Genomic DNA, 22,665 nt, shown 5'->3' on the forward strand with positions numbered 1-22,665 from the left:
TTAGCACTCTGCTGGAAGGCCTGGGGAGGATTTCAGGTGGCTTCCTCTGGCAGGTGGGGCAGGCTCTTGCCTTTTCCCACACTCCCTACCCTGCAGGTAGGGACAGGACGGGCAGGACTGGGTCAGCAGTAGGCTTGGGGTGGGGCGGACAGGCAGGGTGTGTGGGGGGGTTGTTGCATCACCGGCCCAGCCAGCAGGAGGAAGGCCCCTGGGACTGGAGGCCTCTGTGCCAGAGGCGGGGCAAATGTGCAGGCCCAGGAGGGGAGCTGTAGGGAGGGCCCCCAGGGCCTTCACGCCCCCAAGAGCTTCTTGACCATGTAACCGGGGAGGCTGTAGAGGAAGAGCGCCAGCATGAGCAGTCCCAGCAGTGCCAACACGATCTTGATGATGAGCCACTTGTACCGCGTGCAGATGAGGTACTTGATGGACTTGAGGGGGTTGAGGAACCAGACGAAGGCAGTGTCGGGCCGGCTGGGGAGGGAGAGCCTCGGTCAGGGGAGTAGCACCTCCAAGACACCCCGTCCCTGCAGCCCTTCTAGACCCCAAGAGGGCCCCCTTCACGGTCCCAGTCCCCAGAGTACTGAGTGCTGGAGGCAGGGTTTGAGCACATCTCAGCTCCAGCTGTGCTCTTGGAGAAGACTCTTGAGAATCTCTTGAACAACTAGGAGATCCAACCAGTCCATCCTAAAGAAAATCAGTCCTGCATATTCATTGGAAGGACTGATGCTGAAGCTGAGACTCCATACTTTGGCCACCTGATATGAAGAACTGACTCCTTGGAAAAGACCCTGGTGCTGGGAAAGATTGAAGGAGGGAGGAGAAGGGGATGACAGAGGATGAGGTGGTTGGATGGCATCACTGACTCAATGGATATAAGTTTGAGTAAACTCCGGGAGTTGGTGATGGACAGGGAGGACTGGTGTGCTGCAGTCCGTGGGATGACAAAGAGTCGGACACGACTGAGCGACCGAACTGAACTGAACTTAGCTCCAGCAAATGCTGCCTGCATTCCCTTTCTCTTTGCAGAGAACCACAGTTGTCCCAGCTCCTCCCGAAGCCTAGACGGCATTTTTGGCAGCTGGGCAACTACCCCTCGACCCAACACTTGCAGTGAGGGCAGGTCAGTGCTGGAGGAGGCTGTTGCAGGGCTGCAGGCAGTTCTGGTTGTTACAATAGGAAGATCCCCTACTGAGCTGTTCATTGTGGATGGTCTAGCACTTGCTGTGTGTTCACAGTGAGGTTTGTGTTTCCAAATGTTCCCCCTTTAGGTTTCTGTCCCCACCAAGCCCTGCCAGGGGTCTGAGGATCCCCAGGGTGGGGTACACGCTACTCTCACCCCTGACCTGCCCACCATCAGGGATGGATCACTACTCTACCTTCTTCAGGGCCACCCAGCTAAAAAAAAGGGCTTGTTGAGCTTATATTCTGTTGGCTGTGTGACAAGAACAATAGATTCTATAAAATGTCCCGATAGAAAATCAAAGTACTACACAGGCTTCTTCAAACTCTTCCTGTTCCTGATGGACGTAGACCGCACCCTCCAGAGCCAGTCAGTGCAGGCAGGGCTGCAGGCCAGAGGTTGTGGGCAAGGGCACCTGGTTTCCAGTCCCAGTGGCGACAGGCAAGCGAGGCATGTCTTAGAGCCTCGGACTCCTCACTTGTACCATGGGGTTAATAGAAGATCCCACCTTGGGTTGGTGAAAGGGTGATGTGAGAAAGTGCATGAAAAGTTCTGGCACCGAGCCGAGCTCCCCATAGGCTGGTTACCAAGATGAGTGAATGCTGTGGAGCTACTCACTGCCATGCAGGGCAGGAAAGGGCTCGGGGTGGGAGGAGGATGCTGGCAGAATCTCTTCAGGGCTGGATGGCTGATCTCAGTCAAAGCCTTTCCCCTTTCCTGTCCATAACTCAGCTGCTTTCTGCCAATGGAACTGGGTTGGATTCTGACCAGGATGTCGCTGGGAGAAGAGGTGGTATTGTGCAAAAGACACTGGATGGGCCATTTGAAAACCAAGGCTGAGTCCTAGCTCTACCCTGATTTGCTAGGCGGTGACCTTGGACAAGTTCCTTTTCCTCTCTGGCCTCATATGTAAACATGCAAGACAGTCATTTGCAGTTCTGAGTCTAGGATACCACTTGAAAGCTTAAAAGTTGATGTCTGCACTGTCCTTATGTGTGCACTCGTGTGTGTGTGTGTGTGTGTGTGTGAGGGTGTGCCACATGCTGGCCAGCTCATAGCCCTAGGTCCAGGAGGAAGGGAGGGCATGAGACCCAGGAGGCTTTGGGCTCAGACCCCAAGGATCTTCTTGACCAGGTAGCCGGGCATGGAGTAGAGGAAAAGGGCGAGGAGGAGAAGCAGCCAGTGATGCATGTATCACACGAAGTAGTGGGCAGACTTGAGAGGGTTCAAGAACCAGAGGAAGCTTGTATGGGGCTGGTTAGAGCAGCGACAGGAGCAGAGGGAGCACCGAGGAAGGACACGGAGGATGAGGGCCAGGGTGTGGTGAGGGCCCGTGGCCAAGATGAAGGTGACTCTCAGCTGCATACACAGTTCCAGGTGCCCCCCTCCCCCAGCCATCAAGGCTGCCTGGCGCCCCAAAGCCCACCACTGCAGCTGTTTGCCTTTGTCAAATCTGTGTGCTTAGTCACTCAGTCATGTCCGACTCTTTGCGACCCTAAAGGCTGTAGCCTGCCAGGCCCCTCTGTCCGTGGGGATTCTCCAGGCAAGAATACTGGAGTGGATTGCCACTCCTTCCTCCAGAGGATATTCCCAACCCAGGGATCGAACCTAGGTCTCCCGCATTGTAGGGAGATACTTTACCATCTGAGCCTCCAGGGAAGCCCAAGAGCACTGAAGTGGGTAGTCTATCCCTTGTCTAGGGGAACTTCCCAACCCAGGAATTGAACCAGAGTCTTCTGCATTGCAGGCAGATTCCTTACCAGTTGAGCTACCTGGGAAGCCCCTGTCAAAAAGTAGGAAGAGCATTCAACTCAGCTCAACAGGGCCTTCCCTGTACTATAGCCCGTGTTCTGGCCTCAGAGGGAGGAGGTCGACCCTGGGGGTAAGGGGAAGAGGGAGGAGGCTCGCCTGCAATGAGGCTGTGGCCCAGGAAGGGTCAGAGAGGGCAGAGGTGCCCACAGAGTGGGGGCAAGAAGACCAGAGGTTCTGGCACCTCCTTCCTGTCCCTGTGCCCCCAGGGACCAATGTGGCAGGGGACTGGCATGCAGGGCACTCACTTGGGTTTCTCTAGGGGATCAGGTTCATTGCGGGCCAGGCCCACGGGATTCTTTTCCGCCTCCTCGGCAGTGAGTAGATGCAACTCTGCTTCCACTTTGCCCTGCAGAGAGGAACAGAATGGTGCCGGCGCCCAGGAAATGTGCCAGGCCCTCCCCTGCCCCCTGCCCAGCAGTGGTGAGGCCCACCGTGAGCTCAAACTCGTCATTCTCGTTGCGGGCTAGGAGGGGCCACCAGCCTTTGACGCGCTTCTGCTTGAAGATGGAAACCAGAGGCACATCCACCTCCCCCGTGGCCATCTCTATGGTGCACTGCTTGGCCGTTTTCGCGCCCCGAGGGAAACGATTCAGGTCCAGCTCGATGGCCCCTGTGACAACCTGAGAGTCAGCTCCTACATTGGGTCCGATTGACACTGGGTGCCCCACCTGGGCTGGGCTCACCCTGCCCCTGCCGCCCCTCCCCCGCCCCCACCGGAGCATCACCTGCTCCAGACCTGCAACCACAGCTGGGGTGGGTCTCTCCACCCACAGCACCACCCCCCTGTCCCCTCCCTCCTCTCCTGCCTTCCAGGAAGGTGGGCTTACCCAGTTCAGCCCCCCTCCCACCCAGGGGACCTCTCGCTGCTCTGGTCCCAGCCCCGCACCCAGGAAGTCATCAGCAGAGAAGTGGTCGGCGTCCCAGATCTGCAGGGTGAGCCGTGCGGGGATCTTGTATTCGGTCTCGTCCCAGGAGAACATGGACTCCTTCTTGGAGATGACAATCTTCTCCTCGGCAGCCAGGTAGTCGAAGGGGAACAGGTAGCGCCAGTTGAAGTTGCCCTCGCCCGTGAGGGAGTGGTAGTGGACGTCTGTGTCCTGCTTGTCCTCCTGCTGGCCCTTCAGCCACCTGTGGGGCATCACCTGTGGCCCTTCAGCCACCTCCCCAGAGGCCTCTCTCCACCCACAGCACCCCCCTCCTCGCCGTCCTCTCCCTCCTCTCCTGCCTCCTGGGAAGGTGGGCTTACTCAGCTCGGCCCCCTTCCCATCCAGGGGACCTCTCACCCACCCCCGCACGAAAATGTCGCTGGACTTCTCCCCAGTGAAGAAGTCGTCATCTTCCAAGACCACCTCATCCGTGTTCCACACGATGACCCGCAGCTCGTACCTGGGTGGGTTAGGGGCCGATTAGTGGTGTGGGGGTGGGGGTTACCAGGCTGGGGTTGGAGATGAGGTGACTGGGACAAGTCCTGGGGACTTGGGATGGGCATGGGACCTGGGCCAGACGGGCTGAGAGAGCCGATGTGGGGAGAAGCTGAGGGGTTGGGGAAACGTGGGGGGCCCAGGGTCAGAGGAGAAGGTCACCCAGTCAGCATGGCTGTTGAGAGAAAAGCCAGACCGGGCGGGGTGGGTGGGAGAGCCAGCTGGGCTAGAACGCCAGGACCCAGGGCACAGTCCTCCTGGATGAGGTGGGCGGGTAGGGAGCTGACTCAGGTCTCAGGGAGGCTGCCCAGGGAGGGGCACTGGCCGGCTGCTTGGGGTATGGCTGAAGCGAGGCTTGGAGAGTCAGGAATCCCTCCTCCCCAGAGGCCTGAAGCTCCATTCCAGCTCTAATAGAAATGTACATTTAAGCCCAGCAGCTGGCAGTGGATCACCCTGGAATCTGATTTCCTTTATATCCTTGCCCCCAAAGGGGATTTTCCTCTTGAAGTATAATTGTCATGATAAATGAGGTGGTTCCATCTCTACCTTTACGAGTGAGGTTGAGTCAGCCTCTAAAAATCGACTGCAATGGCTCATGCTGGACTTAACGCCCCTGGACTGCAAGTCCTGCAGACACAGCGGGTTGGGGTGTCCCCTGGTGGCGAGCCATGGAACAGCACACTCAGGGTCCCACCTGGAGCCTGTGCCAGGCAGAATTAGTTGGTTTTGTTTAGTAGCTAAGTCATATTCGACTCTTTTGCAACCTCGTGAACTGTAGCCCACCAGGCTCCTCTATCCATAGGATTTTCCAGGCAAGAATACTGGAGTGGGTAGCTATTTCCTTCTCCAGGGGATCTTCCAGACCCAGGGATTGAACCCGCATCTTCTGCGTTGGCAGGGGAATTCTTTATCACTGAGCCACCTGGGAAGGCCCACCAGGCAGAATGGGCTATATGATTGGTGGGGTCCAGTGTGAAATGGAAATGTGGGGCTCTGATTGCAGGCACCAAGTCCAGTGCCGGCAGTGGCTTGGTCTGGCCACTTTACAGATGGGAAAACTGAGGACCATGGAGGGAAAAGTGACCTGGCCAGTGTCAACTAACAGAGACAGATGGCTTGGCTCATGATCCAGCGTTCTGGCTACTCTCCCACCCTCCTGCACATCCCATCAGTTTTAAATAAAACTTGGCAGAGCTGAATGACAGCTTTGAGTGGGAACCACTTTTATCAGGGGAGCAGAGCAGCTCTCAGGGGTTCTGGGTCTTGTGGATGTGTGGGGGGAACCCAGGGAGGATGCTGCCTGCATGCATGGGCCTGTGGAGGAGTGGGTCTGTGAGGACAGGGCCTTTGTGGAGGGTGTCGTTGTGAACCCATGGCCCTTGCTGGCCACACAGTGGGGGTGAGACCCCTTACCTCAGCAAGGGGACCTCCCCAGGGCAGGCCCCACAGCCCTCTTCGTGGGGCGCTCTGTTCCCCCAACAAAGCCACGTGGGACTGACTAAGGTGACCTGGGCCTGGAGGCTCCTACAGAAAGGATGCGTTGGGGAGCAGGGAGGGAAGGGCGCTGGCCCTGAGCAGCTCACTTCTTGGGCTTCCGAGGGGAGATGTCCAGAGGCGTCCCGGGGGCCGGCATGTCCATGGGAAACATGTCCACCCACAGCTCCAGGCGGCCCTGAGGAAGGGGGTGTGGCACGTCTCATGACTCCTTCCTCTACCCAGCAAGGCCAGCTCTCCTCTCCCTCCCAACCTTTGTTCTGGCGGGACTCATCCGTTTTCCTTCTTGGATGCCAGCAATCCCTATGACGTCACCCACAGCCAATTGCAGCTTCTGAGGGAGATTAGCCTAGGTTTCCACCAGAGGTGATGTGATTCTCACTCACAGCCCAGACACGAGACCCGGTAGTTACGGTGAAGGGCATGGCGTGTGTGTGCATGGGGCGCCTGACACTCCAGGGGAAGCGGCGAATAGCATGGGGATCTCTTTTTATGGACTCAGGTTGGGACTGACCCCAAATACTGAAGAACGCCAGACTCAGGCCAGTCACCTGTTCGATGCCCGGCTTGTCGGGGTTGAGCAGCGGCCGTGTCTCCACGTGTTCAGGCACCAGGCGGCAGCCCACGCGGGGGATGTCCTCCCAGTGTCTCAGGGCCAGCAGTGCCACGTGCTCTTCCGTGGGCTTCCTCTGCCCTGTGGGTGCCGGAGGTCAGCTCATATGTGGGCTCAGCAGAACAAGAGACCTGTGCTGGGCCAGGGGCTCAAGGGCATACAGAGGCCCCTTCTCCGGTCTACTGATGGAGAAACTGAGGCTCAGAGGGAGATGCAACAGCCCAAGCTCTCAGGTGCCTCGTGGGCTCAGAGGGGTCTGTGTCCTTGGGTTTCCCCTGCTTGGGGGAAACTGACCCGAGAATCCCGCTGGGCTGCAAGGTCAGGGAAGAGAAGAACCTACGTCCTGTCTAGCACCTTGAAGGTGGGTGGCACAAGCTTCCAGCAGAGACATTTGCTGTTTCTCCATGAAGGGCCACAAGGGCAAAAGGGTGGGGAGAGCCACACCAACCTGGGTCTACACTGCTGTCACTCTGCCTTGTAAAAGCTGAGTGACCTTGGGCAAATCACTGAAACCCTTTGGGTCTCTCTTTCCTCATCTGTAGAATGAGGAAGAACCTTCCTACCCCACAGGGAGGCTGAGAGGAAGAGAAAGGGGACAAGTGGACAAATGCAGTGTGGGATGGGGAGGAAGGGCAGAGGCTGAGCGGACAGGAGGGGACACTGCGGTGATGAGCAGAGGGGTGGTCCCGCCACAAGGATGTGTGGGTCCTTCCATGGCCTCTTGACACCCCATGGCTGCGTGCGGCATCCCTTACCATTCTCGTCCTCCATCTCGGAGGGCCCTGTGAAGACGCGGTTGGACACCTTCACTCTCCCGGGGGGCCCGAAGTGGGGGCCGTCCACTTTGCCCTCCTTGCAGAGGCGGGTCAGGATCTGGCTGGGCTTCATAGGGTCCCGCCAGATATTGTAGCCGTGTCTGTGGGAGGAGATGCATGGCCTGGGTGAGGCTTGAGGTGTGGCTGGGCCATCCCCAGGTAATAAGTGGCCCTGGCCAGCTTCCTTAGGTTGGCTGTTGCCCAGTGTAAGCAAGTGAGCCCTGCCCCATGCTCCAGGATCAGCTGAGACACGAGGGCTGCTGGTGGCTGATCCCTCCTGCCCTGGGCTTGGGCCCCACGTGCTCTCTGCTCCCCAAGGACGAGCATCCAGTCTCCCCCAGTGCAGCCGCACCATCCCCTCAACTGTGTCCACTCCTCTGGAACTTCAAAGACTCCCTGAGGAAACTGACAACCAGAGAGGGTAAGGGGCTGGCCCAGGGTCACACAGCCTGGCAGTGGCACCTGCTGGCCAGTTCTCCAGTGGACTCTTCCTAGCGCACTCCTGCCTCCTCCCAGCCCACTTCTCTCTCCCTCTGTTTCCTCTGTCCTGGAATTCCCTGGCTCTCTCCTTGTCTTGGAACCTGCAGTCCTGGCCCCTGAAGGCTGAGCCCAGAGCCTGTGGGGATGGAGGCCTGGCTGGGACAGAAACCATATGTCCACCTCCCCAAATCCCATGGTTTGCGTCTTGATTTTGAAGTCACGGTGCAGTAGGCAGCCCCCCTGCCCCACCCCGCCCCACGCACACGGAGTAGGTCTGGGCGATGCCGCAGGTGGCGCGGTGCTTGCTGTAGAAGCGGTTTTCCAGGTCGATCTTGGTTTCCCCAATGAGATCATCGGTGCCTACCAGATCCCAGTCGTACACGGCCACCGTCAGCATGGATTCCATGGGGAAGCAGGCTTCGATGTCAAAGGACCTGGTGCGGCGGGGTTGGGAGAAGGGTTGAGGGTCAAGGGGGGTAGGGTGGGGCGGGAGGGGGTCTGGGCTGGGGAAGTCTAGGCAGGGTGGAGGTGGGGCACCAGGAGGCCTTACTTCCCAAAGACGGGGTTGAGCTGCTTGGAGATGTAGTTCTCCTTGTCACGGATGTCAGTCTTGCCTAGCCGGATGGCAATGTAGGGGTCAGCTTTGCCATTGATGTCTGCGGGGTGCAGGTCCGTGGCCTGGAATGGGAGGGGCGCTCCTGAGCAGGGTGCCTGTACCCTCGTCTTCCCCCACCCCGCGATGGTCCCATGATAATGAAGGGCAGGAGCACTGGACCAGAGAGTTGCTGTGTGACCCCGGGTGAGTCCCTGACCAACTCTGGGCCTTGGCTTCCGCCTCTATAAAGGATGGCACAAGGCCAGCTGCCCTCCCTGGTGTCTCCCAGTTGGGGGCTATCAGTTAGAGGCTGCTTCAGCCCCTCTTGGGCAGAAGGACTGGGAGCCTGGGGAGAGAGGCTGCGAGGGGGCTCTTACTCGGACCACGTAGACCCGGACAAGCACGTTGATGGGGTCATTGCTGGGGATGCCCTGGAACATGCCGTAGGTGGGGTCGTAGCCGGCTTCCCGGGACACATCCTCTGGGAGTGGCACTTTGTACACGCAGAGGGAGCCCTGGGGTGCAGCAAGCGTGGGTCAGGGTGCAGGTTCCCATGGGCACAGGCAGGGGTGGCATTTAAAATAGCCCAGAGCACTGAGGATCTGCACCCTACTGCAGGGGTTTGGGGCCATAACCTTTTAGTTGCTGGGTCACAGAAAGTCAGGGGTTTTGGAGGAAGTGGCCAGAGTGGGGGCAATTTTGCAGGGGGTCAAGTAGGGGAGTGGGTTCAGGGCAGATGCCCCTTATCACTCAGCATGCAAGTATTCTCATAGTTTTCCTACTGGGGCAGCTGACAGTTCCCCTTGGCTGTCAGCCCCAGGCTTGGGGTGGGGAGGAGAGCTGGTGGGGAGGCTCAGGACTCAGGGCCTGGGTCTTAGGGGCTGGGCCCCGCTCACACTCGCCACCTGACCTTGAACCGGCCCACGATGCGCTCCTCCTCGGTCCCACCATCCTCGTCGTCCCCTGTCTTGCCCCGAAGCAGGTTGAACGTGTGCAGCCAGTCCTCGAAGTTGTCGAACTCTGACTCCAGCTCCTTGGGGTACACCTGAGCCAAGCCAGGCCATCAGGGGGAGGTGAGGCAGGCCTATAGGCCTCTGTCTTGACCTGGGCATGACGCCCCCACACCCTGGTGGGGTCTGCTCCCAGACCCTTACCTTGAGCTCATCAATCTTGGGTTTCCTCTTCTCAGGGGCCTCCGACCCCTGGCCAGGGCCTAGGCTCTGGGTTCTTTTCTTCTTCTCCTCCTTTGCAGCCCTTGCCTTCTCCTTGCCCTTCATCGGCCCCTTTAGGCCTGGCCAGAAACAGACAAGGAGGCAGAAATGATCTGAGCAGGAAAGCCAGGGCTGGAGACCTACCTCATCACTTCACTAATTTAACTTAGCAGGTCTCTAATAAGAAGACTGTTCTATATTAGCATTTTCCAAACAGCATTCAGTGAAACACTAAGTGTAGGTGTTCTTGGAATGCTTTAAGAGAAAGGATATATATAATGTATATGCATGATATAATAATTATATATATATAATAAGTCAGGGAAATATTTTATTCTGTCTTCCTTTTAGAGATTTATTATAATAGCATTTGTATATTAAAGGCACTGAGAGGTCCTGCACCAAGGGACCTGTTTAACCAATCTGGCCTCAGAACCTTCTTTTCCCTTTAGAAAACCCATTCGTAGTGTTCCATGGAAAAGGTCTGGAAGACACAGAATGGGATGAGTTCTGAGGTCCCTTCCAGCTCTGATGTTCGAAGGCTCTAAATGTCTGTCCATCACTGTGGTTGCTCAACTGGTCAGAGTAAAAGCCACTCTACGTAAGGGCCTCAGGGATGCCTGAGGATATCTGCTGTAGGCTGCTGCAGCTGTGAGGACCCACGGGAAGGGGAAAGAGAAGCAGCTGGTGTGATGAGCGGAGGAGCCACTCATATAATGGGCTGGGAGACGAAAGCAGAGTTCCAGGGCTCCAGGCTCACCTTCAGTGTTGTCCATCTCCTCTTTCTCCTCCAAGTCAATTCCTGTGATTTCTTGTTGTCGAATTTGCTGCCAAAAAATGAGGTGAGAAGAAGGGAAGTTAGGTTTCCTAGGGTGGGGTTTGTTGACCCCACACTGTGGTCTCAGACCAGTCTTAAATTTTTAGAAGCAGAAACTCTTTCCCACTGGGTTTCAAACCTATCATGTGCTCTGCTTAAGTGGGTTAAAAGTTTATAGTGTAAAATATGGCTTTAAGTGTACTTAGGAGTTTTATGATTCTTTGAATTATGTACGATTGAAAAATATGTGTTCTTTAACATTGCTTCTTAGTTTTAACGTTTTATTGTTTTAATGTAGAAAAGTATAACTGGATAAGAAAGCATGGTTTCTTTTCTTCAGTCCGTCCGTACACACTGGATACTAAATCATCAGGATTCATCCAAGGTGCCACTGCCCCCTGGTGGCAGCCTGTGCAAATTACAGGAACAGACGAGACAACAGGCAACCTCCCGAAGCTCCAACTTGAATCCAGGAGGTGCTGGTGGTAGAAGATACTACTAGATGTCCCTCAATTATCGGCGCTTCTGCTCCCTAAAAGTTTTTAGCACAGAGTCACCTAGCTAAAGATAACATTTCCCAGCCTCCCTTGCAGCTAAGCGTGGCTATGGGATTAGATTCTAGCCAATGTGAGTGGATGTGCTTATGTGCTGCTTCTAGGCTGGGCCCTCAAGAGGAAAGGAGTATGCCGCCACCTCTTCTCTTTACCCTTCCTGTGCACTGGTATTAGGACATGATGGTAAGCCTTTGCTAACCATATAGATGCTAGTAACAAGATGGCAGTATATCAGTCTCCAACCCCACTGAATCACCATATTAGTGTTCTTGTTCATAGCAATCTGACCTGCTACAGCAGCTTAGCCTGTGCTCTGATATGAATGGTAAACATCACACACAACTCGGGTCATAGAAAGGGCCTGGGGAGAGGATGTGGCTGGATCAGCTTGGTCAAGGAAACACAACCAGGGGCATGTGTCCCTTCTGGTCATTTGGTCAGTCTTGGGTGCCTGTCCTGAGCTAGGTTGGCAGTGTGGACAAGAGACAAATGAGGAAGGGGAGAAATGAGCTTTCTGGAATTTGCAATCTGACTCAGTAGACCTGTGTGTGCACAACAAGGGAAGAACATTTCACACAGCAACAGTGACCAAGACATGTAAAATAAAATAGCATAATATGTAAAATGATAATAGATGTGCAAGTACTACTGAGAAGTTGTTGTTTCCTTTTGGCCTCTGAGTGCACGTTTCTCCTCTTCCTCAAAGGTCACCTCCTCTATGAGGCTTTCCCTGCCTCCTAGGCACTAAATTGCCTCTGTTATCACATTGTACTGTATCTATTTACATGTGCATTTTGCATGTCCAGTAAATACTCAGGGCAGGTTTGGCATCTTATCTTTCAGCCTACATTGGTGGTACATCATCATATATACTCAAGGAATATTTGTGGAATAAATGAATGAGGACTTGAGAAAACCAAGCCTGGGAAGGCAGACTGGAAAATGATGAGCTAGAACTTCAAGGCTGTGAGATAGACTGTTCCAAGTTCATATTGATGGAGTAGGGAGACCGTTCTGGTGGGTGTAGGAAGGAAGCTGAATAGGAGGGTCTGATGTGGAGTTGGCATCACCTCTCCCAGCCCAGTCCCTCCTTGGCCCCCTGCCTAGGACGGAGGCCTCACCTCCTTCATGGTGTCGATGGAGGCAAAGTACTTGGACCACCAGTCCAACATGCTCTCATCCGGCTCCTCCTCCTCCGGCTCATCTGAGCTGCCCTTCTTCTTCTTCTTCTTCCTTTCCTTCTCTTCATCAGCCTGCAGGGTTGGCCAGGTCCAGAGTCCTGCATACGTCCCTGCACCCTGGCCATTCCCAGAGCCCTGGACAATACGGGGGTTCCCCATCCATTCTGATCATCTGCTCCCAGGAAGCCCTGGGTTCCAGGGGGCTCTGCGAAGCCACCAGTATGAAAGGGGCAGGACCTTGTTTTGTGGCAGTGGATGCCATGGCCCAGAGAGTGTCATGACCCACCAGCATGAGCCTGGCCAAGGTGGGATTGGTGCTCAGGGGCTTGCAGCCCAAGCAGCTCTCTCCCCCTGCCTCTTGGGAGGGGTTACACTGGCCGGAGCATCAGGAGCTGTGGGGTGGCTTGGTCCCTGATGCTGCTACCCTTGGCCTGATACCCTATGTAGCATAGGGTCTTCTCTTCCCAGTGCTCCCCAACGGTACCCCCACTCACCACATCCACCTTGATGACGGCATCGGAAGTCTGCAGAGGGGAACCAAGGAGACAAGGACAGACTTAGCCACTGGGCTGAAAGTGGCTGGCAGTGGCCCAGCCAGGGTGGGTGCAGGCAGGGGCTCACACAGGGATGGTCCCTGGGTCATGAGTGCTGTGCTCACAAGGCCAATTCTAGGACTGTGGAAGGTCTGCCTCAGAGATGTTTCTTTAGAACTTCCAGGGTGGTGGTTTGCCAACCTGACTGCACATGAGAATTACTGGGGGCTTTTAAAAATGATCCATTGCAGGGCTCCCCTGAGTCCAAGGTGGGGTACTGGGCACCAGGAGAGTTGTCAACTTCCCAGATGATTGCAGTGGGGAGTCAGAGTCAAGAGGGGAGGCTGACAGGGCATGAGGCTGGAGGTTGGTAATGTTGGCTGGGTGAAAGGCAAGTGCCTTAATGAGTAAGTGGACACATTTACACAGCTGAAGGGGACCCCGACGAAAAAGGCCCCACCAGAGCCCATGGGGACGATGGTGAAGCTCAGGTCTGTGCTGTCCTCTTTGTTCCCTAATGGCCTGAAACTAGCTGCCTACCCCCAGGAGGAGCAAGCACCTCAGAGAGGAGCTTCAGAGGCTGTGAGCTGAGGGGGAACGTGGCATCTCAAGATTTAGCCCCATAGCCCCTGGTGGTGCCAATCCCAGCCCCGCAGGCCAGGCACCAGGCCTCAACTGCTCTCCTCTTCCATAAGCCACACCCTCTGCCAACTCAGCCACTGGCCCAGACTCTCTGGGGACCAGAGCGATGGGGAGAGGAAGGATCCTCTTGGACTCCGGTCCAGATCTCAGAAGCTAGCAGACGCCACAGGCTGCGAGAAGCAGATGATGTCAGGAACGGGATTTGGAGAAGGCAGTGGGGAGGTAAGCCTGCCTCCTGCCCTCTCAGTCCTGCCTGGGCTCAGGATGACCTGTTCCAGGCCGGCCTCCATCCCACCCTCTCCTGTAGGCTCCATGTCCGTATCTGAACACCCAGGTGACAGGGCCCCTTTTGGCAGACCGACAGTCCCAGTCCTAAGCCAGGAGGAGTAAGGCACTTCCACCTGAAACTCCTGCCCCAACCCCGGCCTGGGGAGGGTCGTTTGTAAAAGGCTGAGAAAGAAAACTCAGACCCTCTGGAGAGAACACTGGTGTTCACACAAGGAGTCCTTGCCTGTGGAGTCGTTTGTTGGAATAAAAATAATGGCAGGCTATTGTTTCACACATTACTGCTCTGTCTCTCAAACACATGCACCGCATGTTCATGGCACACACGCACATGCAGAATTGAGATTCTTGCCTTCCTGGACACCCTAGGATAGGGCTGCGTGCACACGCAGTGAGGGCTAGCCCTGGCCCACCCCATGATGAAGGAGGAGTGACTTAACGTGTTATCTGGGGGTGGGGTGGGGGTGGCCCAGCTTTGGGAAAGTCACCCGCAATTGCACATCTCCAGGCACCTTACCGCCTCCAGCTTCACCATGGTCTCCAGCTTCTTGACGGGCACCTCCGGCTCCATGCTCACCACGACCTCCCCTGTGGAGCGAGAGGAGGGGCCCCCACTGTACAGCCCACGGCGGCCCTTCAGGAGCCTGCCTGGACAGAGAGATGGACAGATAGACAGACAGACAGGGAGGAGCAGGAGGAAGAGTGAGAGTCGGAGTGGCTGAAAGGCCCAGAGGCCTAAAGCTGACTCTGGAGCTTTCCAAGGGGGAGAGAGAGGGATGCGACAGTTGAGGGAGAAAAGATGGACATAAGGAGAGGGAGGAGGTGAGCCAGAGAGAAGTGTGAGCTGTGTTCAGTGACACAGTGGAGGCCACGTGGCGGGTGGCGGGGGGCAGAGTCTTCTCTGGGTTCAGGCAGAGAAGGCCATCTGCTCTCGGGCCCTCTAAGGATGCCTCAGCTCTGGCCTTTCTGGCACTAGTTTGGGGCTGCCTGGACAGCCCCTCCGCCCTGGAGACCCTCCAGGGTGGACCCTCCTTCCTGGCCTCCCCTACCCAACCTGGGGATGCCCCCAGGAGGGAACCAGGTGGTCTGGACTGGGAGCTGGAGCCCCTGCCCTGGGCCTCAGCAGTGGCCGTACCCGAGGTGTTCCAGCTGGGAGCTGAGCGGTCTGGGGGCCGGTAGATGAAGCGCCGCAGGGAGCTGACGGCGTGGGAGCCGACCAGGGTGTAGCGGCCGAAGGCCCGGCAGTCCACCACGCGGATGTTCAAGGGCGGGTGCAGGAGCTCGTTTTCCGGGAGGTCCTGGGGGTGGGGGCAGGGAGCCTGAGCTCAGAGAAGGGGCAGAGGCACCGGCCATCCCTGGCCGCACCCACTGCACCCAGCCCTGCCCCACCACGCCCGGGCCTGCACCCACCACTTCAAACCACTTGACCAGGGTGCTGAAGTTGGGGTTCTTCTTGTAATTGTGGATCAGGGACGACTGCACCCCCTTCCCCGCGCACTCGATGTCCACCCGTGGCCGGTCCACCTGGGCCAGGTTTACCCGCTTCAGGTCTCGTAGGCCCCAGAACAGCACCTGTGTGTGGGGGGTGGGGGTGTGGGGGAGAGGACAGCCCTCCATCAGGGGCGCTGGCTGTGGGGGGCCACCCACCAGGAGGGGCAGGGCTGCGAGAGCTGATGAGGGAGGGTGTCCTCAAGGGGCTGTGGAGGAGGCGGTGAGGGTGGGTATGGGGGTGGACAGAGGCTGGGAAAGGTCCTGGAAAGTGTGAGTCAGTGCAGAAAGGGCAGGGGATGGGCAGGAGCTGAGGGCTGCCGCTGGCTCCCGGGTGTGACCTTGGGCCAGTCACTTCCCCTCCTTCAGTGTCTTTTTTCTGAAACATGAGGCATGGCCTGAGGTTGCTGAAGCACCCCTGGCATTCGATGCCACCAGTGTGAGGTGTGCATACAAGCTTTGATGGGGAGAGGGTGAGGGGGACCAGGAAGCAGCGGATGGCAGGGCCTGTTCAAGGCAGGGCTGGGAGGGGAGGGGTGGAGCCCTCACCTCCACCCGGTACTTGCTAAGCACGGGTCGGATGCCCACAGGCACAGGCATGATGGGACCTCGGTCCATGTCCATGGGGCCGTTGATGGGTGGCAGGTTGGCCTTCCCTGCCGGTCCAATCTGGGGGATGGGGGACATAGCGTCATATCCTGGTGAGCCCAGGGAGAGGGCTCTCTCCCCTCACCAGGTAGGTGCCGCATGGTCTAGGGAGACAGAAAAGGCCAGACAGCACAGGTGCCAAGGAAGCACACCCCCAGTTCAGTCCCAGTGGCCTCACAGTAGGATGGGGAGAAGAGAGGCCCCTGGCCCAGGCCCCTCTTTCCAGAAGCCCCACCTGCAGCAGCTCGAAGGCGGCCAGCAGGTCCCCGGCCGTGGCATTGCCCCGGTAGATCTGATAGTACTCCAGCTGGGGCGGGAAGCGGGGTGGGCAGTACGCCTCGTCGGCCATCTTCACCAGCGGCTTGGCAAAGGTCCGGCCCATGAAGTCGGCTTTGCCCTGACGCAACAATCAAGGTGGCCTCTTGATGCCTGAACTGACCGGGAACCTTCATACCCAGGATCTCATTCAGTCTTCACCATAGCCCCATGTAGTTGCAGGTGTGATCACCCCATTTTACAGATGGGGAAACCAAGTCTTAGGCTAGCTCCAGGCCAAGCTGGCAGTGAATGGCAGATGCAGATCTAGAAACAGGTGCTCCTAGCACTAGTCCAGAACTCACTCAGGGCTCCCCAGTAGCTGGGGTGGCTTGTAGTAAGCGGCTCCCCAGCTCTGGAGAGGTCACCTCAATCGTCCACTCCCTCACTCCAGAGCACCCGTGGAGAGCTGAGGCTGCGCATGACTGTATGCAGGGGTGGGGGGAGTTGGGTGGTCTAGGATGGGGGAAGGCTGGGGACAGCAGGCCTTCTTGGCATGGCTGGGCCTGGGCTTGGTCTGTCTGTGAAGCAGGCGGGGACACCCTGGCCTGTCTCCTCCCTAAGACCCCAGAGGCCCACAGCATCAGGAGGGGTCAGGCTGCAGTGAGAGGGCAGAAGACGCCTGGGGTCTCTTGGAAGGGCTGGTCAGCAGCCCAGACCCCCAGCTTCCTGGCAAGCACCCTGGCCAAGGGGCTCTGGGGGTGGGCTGGGGAGGCGGCTGCCAATTCAAGTGCTAGAGCCCACCCGTACCATGGTGTCCTGGTCGTAGATTTCGATAACAATGATAGGGGGATCGTCCCGCAGCTCATGAGCTTCACCGTACAGCTCCAGGTTGTCGAACACCAGCATCTGGTCCCAGGTGGGGCACAGGGTCTCATTCAGTACCTGCAGCAGGGTGGAGTAGACAGGTAATAAGTAGGGGTGATGGTGGGTGGGCAGATACCGGTGCAGGAGTCACCCCAGTCACTCCTGTGGTTTCCAGGGGACTCAGGGGGCAGGAGTGCCATGTTCTCTGACTCTTCGGGGAATCTTAAATGAAGGCTGCTATGAGGTCTGCTCATGACCGTCCCCCCTCACCCACCACCAACGTCTTCCCTGTCTTCTATGTTGAACGTAACCACGATTAAAGCCTTCACCAGTGTGGCCTGGTCCTGCAGCTATCTGCAAGCCTTCCCTCTAAGGATCTGGGCACTGGCTGCTCTGTTTCTCCAGGTTCCAGAAACTCACAGGCCCCCCAGTGCTCTCAAAGCCAGAGCCATCCGCTCCTCCCTGGGGCCCTCACCTCTGTGCACTGACTCTGGTTGATGAAGAAGACACGGGCAAAGGGGTCTGAGAGGCCGGTGCTGTCGGCAGCAAAGAGGCTGCGAGCCTGGTACATGTGGGCGCGGAGCTGGAAGGCCTGCTTCTCTGTGGGAAGAGCAGGATGAGGCTCGGGGAACAGGCCACCAGCCAGCGTGCCCTCCCTGGGTGAGAGTTCGGAGCCAGGGCCACCCAGACCTGGGAGACCTCACTCACTAGTGTAGACCAGGCTGATGGGTGGGAAGGAGAGCAGTCCCAGGCCCTGGGCTGCCTTGACCTCCTCGAAGCCACAGGGCAGGCCACACAGGAAGTCCTTGCGCTGCTTGCTGAGACCCAGCCACAGGTAGAGCTCCAGCTTGGCCTGCACAGTCCAGCCCGCCGAGCCAAAGCCCCGCTTCCCCGGCAGCTGGAGGGTGGGCGCAGGGTCAGCTGCCAGAGCCCACGGGGTGAGGAAGGGGCAGGGAGCTTAAGAAGCTGTGGTCAGAGGGGGCCCATCCCCACCGCAGCCATCCCACTGGGCTGTGCAGTGGGGAAACAGCACAGAAGGGGATCGGCAAGGCGGGATCCCCCTTCCTATTCTCTTTAGCTCTTCTCTGGGCATCTTGTCCGCTCAGGCCTGGCAGACCCGGGGGTGTGGACGCTGCTCCCTCCAAGAGGAAGAAGACCTCTTGAGAGCAGCCCAGACCCCAGCCCCTCCACCCGCCGCTAATCCACTCCCCTTCCAGCACCTTGAGGAAGAGTGTCTTGACCTTGGCGCAGTCCTTGCCCAGTTCCTCCTCCACGATGGAGAAGAGCAGGTCCTTGGAGGGCACCCGGGTGTAGGCGATGCGCTTGTTGTTGCTCATCATCCAGATGAAGACGTCAGGGATGCTGTGCTGGGGCTAGGACAGGGTAGGGTGGGGGAGGCCAGTGTGCCCCGTAAGGGAGGGGACCTGAGACTGGGTCTTCCTTCTCCTCCCGCCAGTGGAGTGGGGAGAGCCCAGGACAGGATGAAAGGCTTGGTCAGCCCTGTCCCTCAACACCTGTCAGAGCGGGAGGGGCCCACTCCCTCCTAGGCAGCCCCTCCCGCCTTGCTCCAGTTTGGGACCGCGCTCCGACACAGGGCACACCTCATCTGCCAGGAAGCGCAGCTTCTGCAGGAAGTTCTGACAGAGCCTCAGCTTGTCGCGCACCGTGTGCCGCTTCACTTGTGCCCGCAGGGTCGTGGCCTGCTGCCCCATGCTTTCCTGGGAGGTGAGGGGGTGTAAGTGGGGCTCAGGCTGTGACACGTGATGGAGGGGCTGGCCCTGGGGGCCGTGACCTCAGAGAAGGATGTCCCCCGACCTCGGCTTCCCTTTTCACCTCCAGACCCTCCCTCTGTCCCCAAGTGGTCCAGCCGTGTCCTCACCAGCTCCCGCATGCAGGACTTGAGACGCTCCCGGTCCAGCCTGGTGCGGGATGCGTGGCCCTGGTCCTTGTCCGCGAGGGAGAGGAAGCGGCTGGGGTTGGGAGTGGGAGCAGGGCTTAGCAGAGATGACTCCTTCTCTGCCATCCTCCCATTGCCGCCCCACACTGGCAGCCCCTCCGCTCACTAGCAGCCAGAGCTCAGCTCCTCTAGGACACCCCGAAGTCGACGCTCAGGGTACAACTTCTCCGTTTTGATCATCTCCTGCACATCGTTCAGGCCTTCTTCCTGTGAACCAGGAGTGTGAGCCACAGCCCCCCTCAGCCTCCCCAAACATCTCCCTCTTTCATCAAGAGGATGAGGGGCTAGTATCCTAGGACCTCCCATGAGCACCATCCCTGGAGTGTTCCGCCATTGTAAAGAAAAGTGAAAATGAAGTCGCTCAGTCGTGTCTGACTCTTTGCGATGCTGACTCTCTGGAATGTAGCCTACCAGGCTCCTCTGTCCATGGGATTTTCCAGGCAAGAGTACTGGAGTGGGTTGCTATTTCCTTCTCCAGGGGATCTTCCCAACCCAGGGATCGAACTCTGGTCTCCTGCATTGCAAGCAGACATTTTACCTTCTGGGCCACCAGGAAAGCCCAGAAACACCAATTTCCAGGTTCTGTTTCCAGAACCTGGAAGCCGTCATGCTCGTGACTCTGGTTCCTGAGGAAGAAGCCATCTCTGGGTCATGAGTCTGTGGTCCTGGTGGACCCACAGGGGTTGGACAGAGCCCAGGATCAGATGCAGGGGGGCAGGGGGAAGAGAGAGAGGGATTGGCCAGACGCCTCCAGGGGAACCCAAGACTAGACGGGCCACAATTCCCAGACTCCACTCTGGGAAGCCCTCAGACCCTGGACTGCTTCTGGGAATGGGGCGGGGACAGGAGCACAGGACCTGCTGGGGCTATTCTGCAGCCCCTCCTCGATGCTCACGGTAATCTGCTGGGCAGACAGGCCTTGTGTGAGGCAGGGGCAGTGTCCAGGCTGGCTGAGGCCCTCAGAAGCACGCCCCTCTGCCGTTCCCCTCTCACCCCGGGCCTGGCCCTCACCAGCTTGTCTGCGATGTGGTCCATGATGTTGGCATTGTATAGGCGACGGCGTTGGTCAGGCCACCAGCTCTTGATGTAGATGCAGGGTTTGCGCTCCAGGTAAGGCAGATGGAAGTAGTTCCTGGGGTGGGAGCGGGTGGGAGACTGAGGACTGGGTGCCCAGGCAGGCGGGCAGGGGACGGGCCACCAGAGGATGGCAGGCAATGGCAGGGCCTCTCAGAGCCCTCTGTCCTGCCTGGCTCACCTGTCGGTGATCTGGGGCCGCATGGGTGGGGTGGAGGAGACCGAGGCCAGGCCCTCACCCTCGTCAGTCTCGTCGTCACTCAAGTTCTGGATCAGATCGACTTCCTCCTCGTCCCCGGGCTCCTTCCGAGGCCGAGGTCGCTGGGGTCGCGACAGGCCATCGACTTCGTTCCCGTAGTTGCCTGGAGGCAGAAGGGGGCATCCGAGGGCCTAGGGGCTTTTTTCCACCTGGCCCCACCCTGCCCTCCAATCCAGGGGGTCTGTGGCTGGGAAAAGCAAGAGTCAGGGAATGGGACCTCTGCTGGGCTCTGTGTGAGCTCAGACACCATAGGACACTAGCCAGAGGATGGGGCCATGTCCCACACTCAGGCAGAGACCTCGCTGGGAGCCCTGATGACCACTGAGCTCAAGGTCCAGCCCCAGAGCACCCTGCAGGACTCTCCTCTCTAGTCCCATGGGGGCCTTGTTTCCTTCTGCAGAGAGGGTGTTTCCTTCTCATGTCCTTAACTTCACTGAGCCCTAAGGTTCACCCTGTGGGGTGTATGTGCACTCATAATGTACAGTCACTGTGTGCTGTGTGGGCGCCTGAGCACACTCGAGGGAAGTGAGTGGCAAAGTCCCCCTCCCCCGAGGGCTGTGCAGCAGGCCCAGCAGTTACCACTCTGCAGTCCCTGGGCCCAAAGACCCCTCTGTGAGCCCAGCTCTCACCTATGGTGACCTCAAAGGTGATGGGCTTGTCTCCATTTTTCCGGTCGATCATTGAGGCCTCCAGGAAGGCTCCAAATAGAAAGAATTCTTCTATTTTCCCCGTGCAGCTCTGTGGGGAAGGTGGTTCAAGCCATCCTGAAAGCTTACCAGCATGTTGAGGCCAGGGCCAGGCCTCTTTCTGTCTCCAGACAGGCCCTTGGGGCTAGTGGTGGGGGACATCCCACCCAGCTGTGGAACTAGGAGGCCAGACACTGAAGGCCCAATTCCTTTGGCCCTCCAACCTGTCCCTGCAGGAAAGGCTGCTCTGTCCAGCACAAGGACAACCGTGGCTAGGAAAGGAGCAGAGATGGGCAGAGCTCAGGCACAGGCAGCGGGAGGGACGGAAGTCTTGCTGCTTCCTGGGAGGGAGGCCTCACCCTGGGGTCTGGGCCCCTGAGGCAGGTAGGGTGGACACTGGCAGAGCCCAGGCCCAGGTTGCATTGGGTTAAAGGGTGCTGAGCAGGGTTGGGGGGCTCTGGAAGGGAGTGCAGCCCCCTGGGGCCTCACCTCGGAGATGGGTGTGGCCTGCTCCACCTGCACCTCAGTGGAGCTGGTGATCTCAGGGTTGGATGTGTCCAGGATCTCCACCGCCAGGCCCAGCATGAGGCGGGCGCGGAAGGACACGCCCTCCCCCAGGCCCTCGTTCAGGTCCTGATGCTCGTCTAGCAGCGTGTAGTTGCGTGTGGAGCCGTACATGTTCACCCAGGCGGGGCCCAGTGTGGGCAGGAAACCTGTGGGCAGGGGTGCAGGGGGTCAAGGGCTCACTCAGGTGGAGGGACCTGTTTTGGGGGCTCCTGGCCTGCACCTCCTGGTTGCTGAGCTGAGGACTCCACGTCTCGCTCAGGGAAATGTCTGAGGCAGCAGAGGGCCTGCAGCTGCGGGGCTCACAGAGGGCTGCGGGGCGAGCCGTGGCTGCTGTTTGTGGGCGGCTGTGGGGTGGCCCTCTCACTTCTGGGGCACTTCCGTGTGTTTGTTTATTCTCTGCAGGAGCTTGAGCTGGGGCTCCACATACACACATATCCATTTCTGTGGAGCGAAGTCATGGTCCCTGCTTCTAGTACCTATTGTAAGGTGGCCTACAATCTCCCTAGAGGACAAACCCACCTTCTTAGCTCCCCAGCAAGGCCGTCCAGCCCTTTGCTATCTGTGCAGACCTGCATTCCATTGGGGTGTCACTTGCTTCTGCACACCCCTCCTTTCCTCTCCAAAGGAGAGGTTCTGTCTCTGTCTCTCTGTCTCTACCTGTTAAACGCTCTTCCTCCATGAAGTGCCCCTCCCCCCAATTCCTCAGTTCAGTTCAGTCACTCAGTTATGTCCAACTCTTTGCGACCCCATGGCCTGCAGCACACCAGGCTTCCCTGTCCATCACCAACTGCCGGAGCTTGCTCAAACTCATATCCATTGAGTAGGTGATGCCATCCAACCATTTCATCCTCTGTCGTCCCCTTCTCCTCCTTCCCTCAATCCCTCCCAGCATCAGGGTCTTTTCCAGCGAGTCAGTTCTTTGCATCAGGTGGCCAAAGCATTGGAGTTTCAGCTTCAGCATCAGTCCTTCCAATGAATATTCAGGACTGATTTCCTTTAGGATGGACTGGTTGGATCTCCTTGCAGTCCAAGGGACTCTCAAGAGTCTTCTTGAACACCACAGTTCAAAAGCATCCATTCTTCAGCGCTCAGCTTTCTTTATAGTCCAACTCTCACATCCATACATGACTACTGGAAAAACTATAGCTTTGACTAGATGGACCTTTGCTGGCAAAGTAATGTCTCTGCTTTTTAATATGCTGTCTAGGTTTGTCTTAGCTTTTCTTCCAAG

At 57.8% G+C, this 22,665-nt stretch overlaps 1 protein-coding gene across 3 annotated transcripts in view; it reads right to left on the reverse strand.

The window, feature by feature from the left end:
* Positions 1-290: 290 nt before the first annotated feature.
* Positions 291-22,665, reverse strand: part of OTOF (otoferlin) — an 89,477-nt gene continuing 67,102 nt past the window's right edge. For 2 of the 3 annotated variants that reach the window (XM_068982191.1, XM_068982181.1), the window contains 32 exons: positions 21,357-21,580; positions 20,811-20,919; positions 20,104-20,284; positions 19,860-19,980; positions 18,955-19,055; positions 18,771-18,861; positions 18,493-18,609; positions 18,112-18,264; positions 17,600-17,789; positions 17,367-17,491; positions 16,835-16,969; positions 16,005-16,166; positions 15,671-15,790; positions 15,044-15,205; positions 14,769-14,931; positions 14,151-14,221; positions 12,668-12,697; positions 12,114-12,245; positions 10,382-10,448; positions 9,565-9,701; positions 9,321-9,455; positions 8,788-8,925; positions 8,366-8,493; positions 8,079-8,249; positions 7,276-7,436; positions 6,459-6,601; positions 5,997-6,085; positions 4,280-4,378; positions 3,879-4,120; positions 3,424-3,602; positions 3,238-3,338; positions 291-471 (listed from right to left, as the gene is read on the reverse strand). In XM_068982191.1, coding sequence (XP_068838292.1) covers positions 291-471; positions 3,238-3,338; positions 3,424-3,602; positions 3,879-4,120; positions 4,280-4,378; positions 5,997-6,085; positions 6,459-6,601; positions 7,276-7,436; positions 8,079-8,249; positions 8,366-8,493; positions 8,788-8,925; positions 9,321-9,455; positions 9,565-9,701; positions 10,382-10,448; positions 12,114-12,245; positions 12,668-12,697; positions 14,151-14,221; positions 14,769-14,931; positions 15,044-15,205; positions 15,671-15,790; positions 16,005-16,166; positions 16,835-16,969; positions 17,367-17,491; positions 17,600-17,789; positions 18,112-18,264; positions 18,493-18,609; positions 18,771-18,861; positions 18,955-19,055; positions 19,860-19,980; positions 20,104-20,284; positions 20,811-20,919; positions 21,357-21,580 — 4,358 coding nt within the window. Of the gene's footprint in view, positions 472-3,237; positions 3,339-3,423; positions 3,603-3,878; positions 4,121-4,279; positions 4,379-5,996; positions 6,086-6,458; positions 6,602-7,275; positions 7,437-8,078; positions 8,250-8,365; positions 8,494-8,787; positions 8,926-9,320; positions 9,456-9,564; positions 9,702-10,381; positions 10,449-12,113; positions 12,246-12,667; positions 12,698-14,150; positions 14,282-14,768; positions 14,932-15,043; positions 15,206-15,670; positions 15,791-16,004; positions 16,167-16,834; positions 16,970-17,366; positions 17,492-17,599; positions 17,790-18,111; positions 18,265-18,492; positions 18,610-18,770; positions 18,862-18,954; positions 19,056-19,859; positions 19,981-20,103; positions 20,285-20,810; positions 20,920-21,356; positions 21,581-22,665 lie in introns of all 3 variants that reach the window. The other variant, XM_068982171.1, reaches the window with a different exon arrangement.

This window comes from Capricornis sumatraensis, chromosome 1, assembly GCF_032405125.1.
Source record: "Capricornis sumatraensis isolate serow.1 chromosome 1, serow.2, whole genome shotgun sequence".
NCBI classification, from domain to species: Eukaryota; Metazoa; Chordata; class Mammalia; order Artiodactyla; family Bovidae; genus Capricornis; species Capricornis sumatraensis.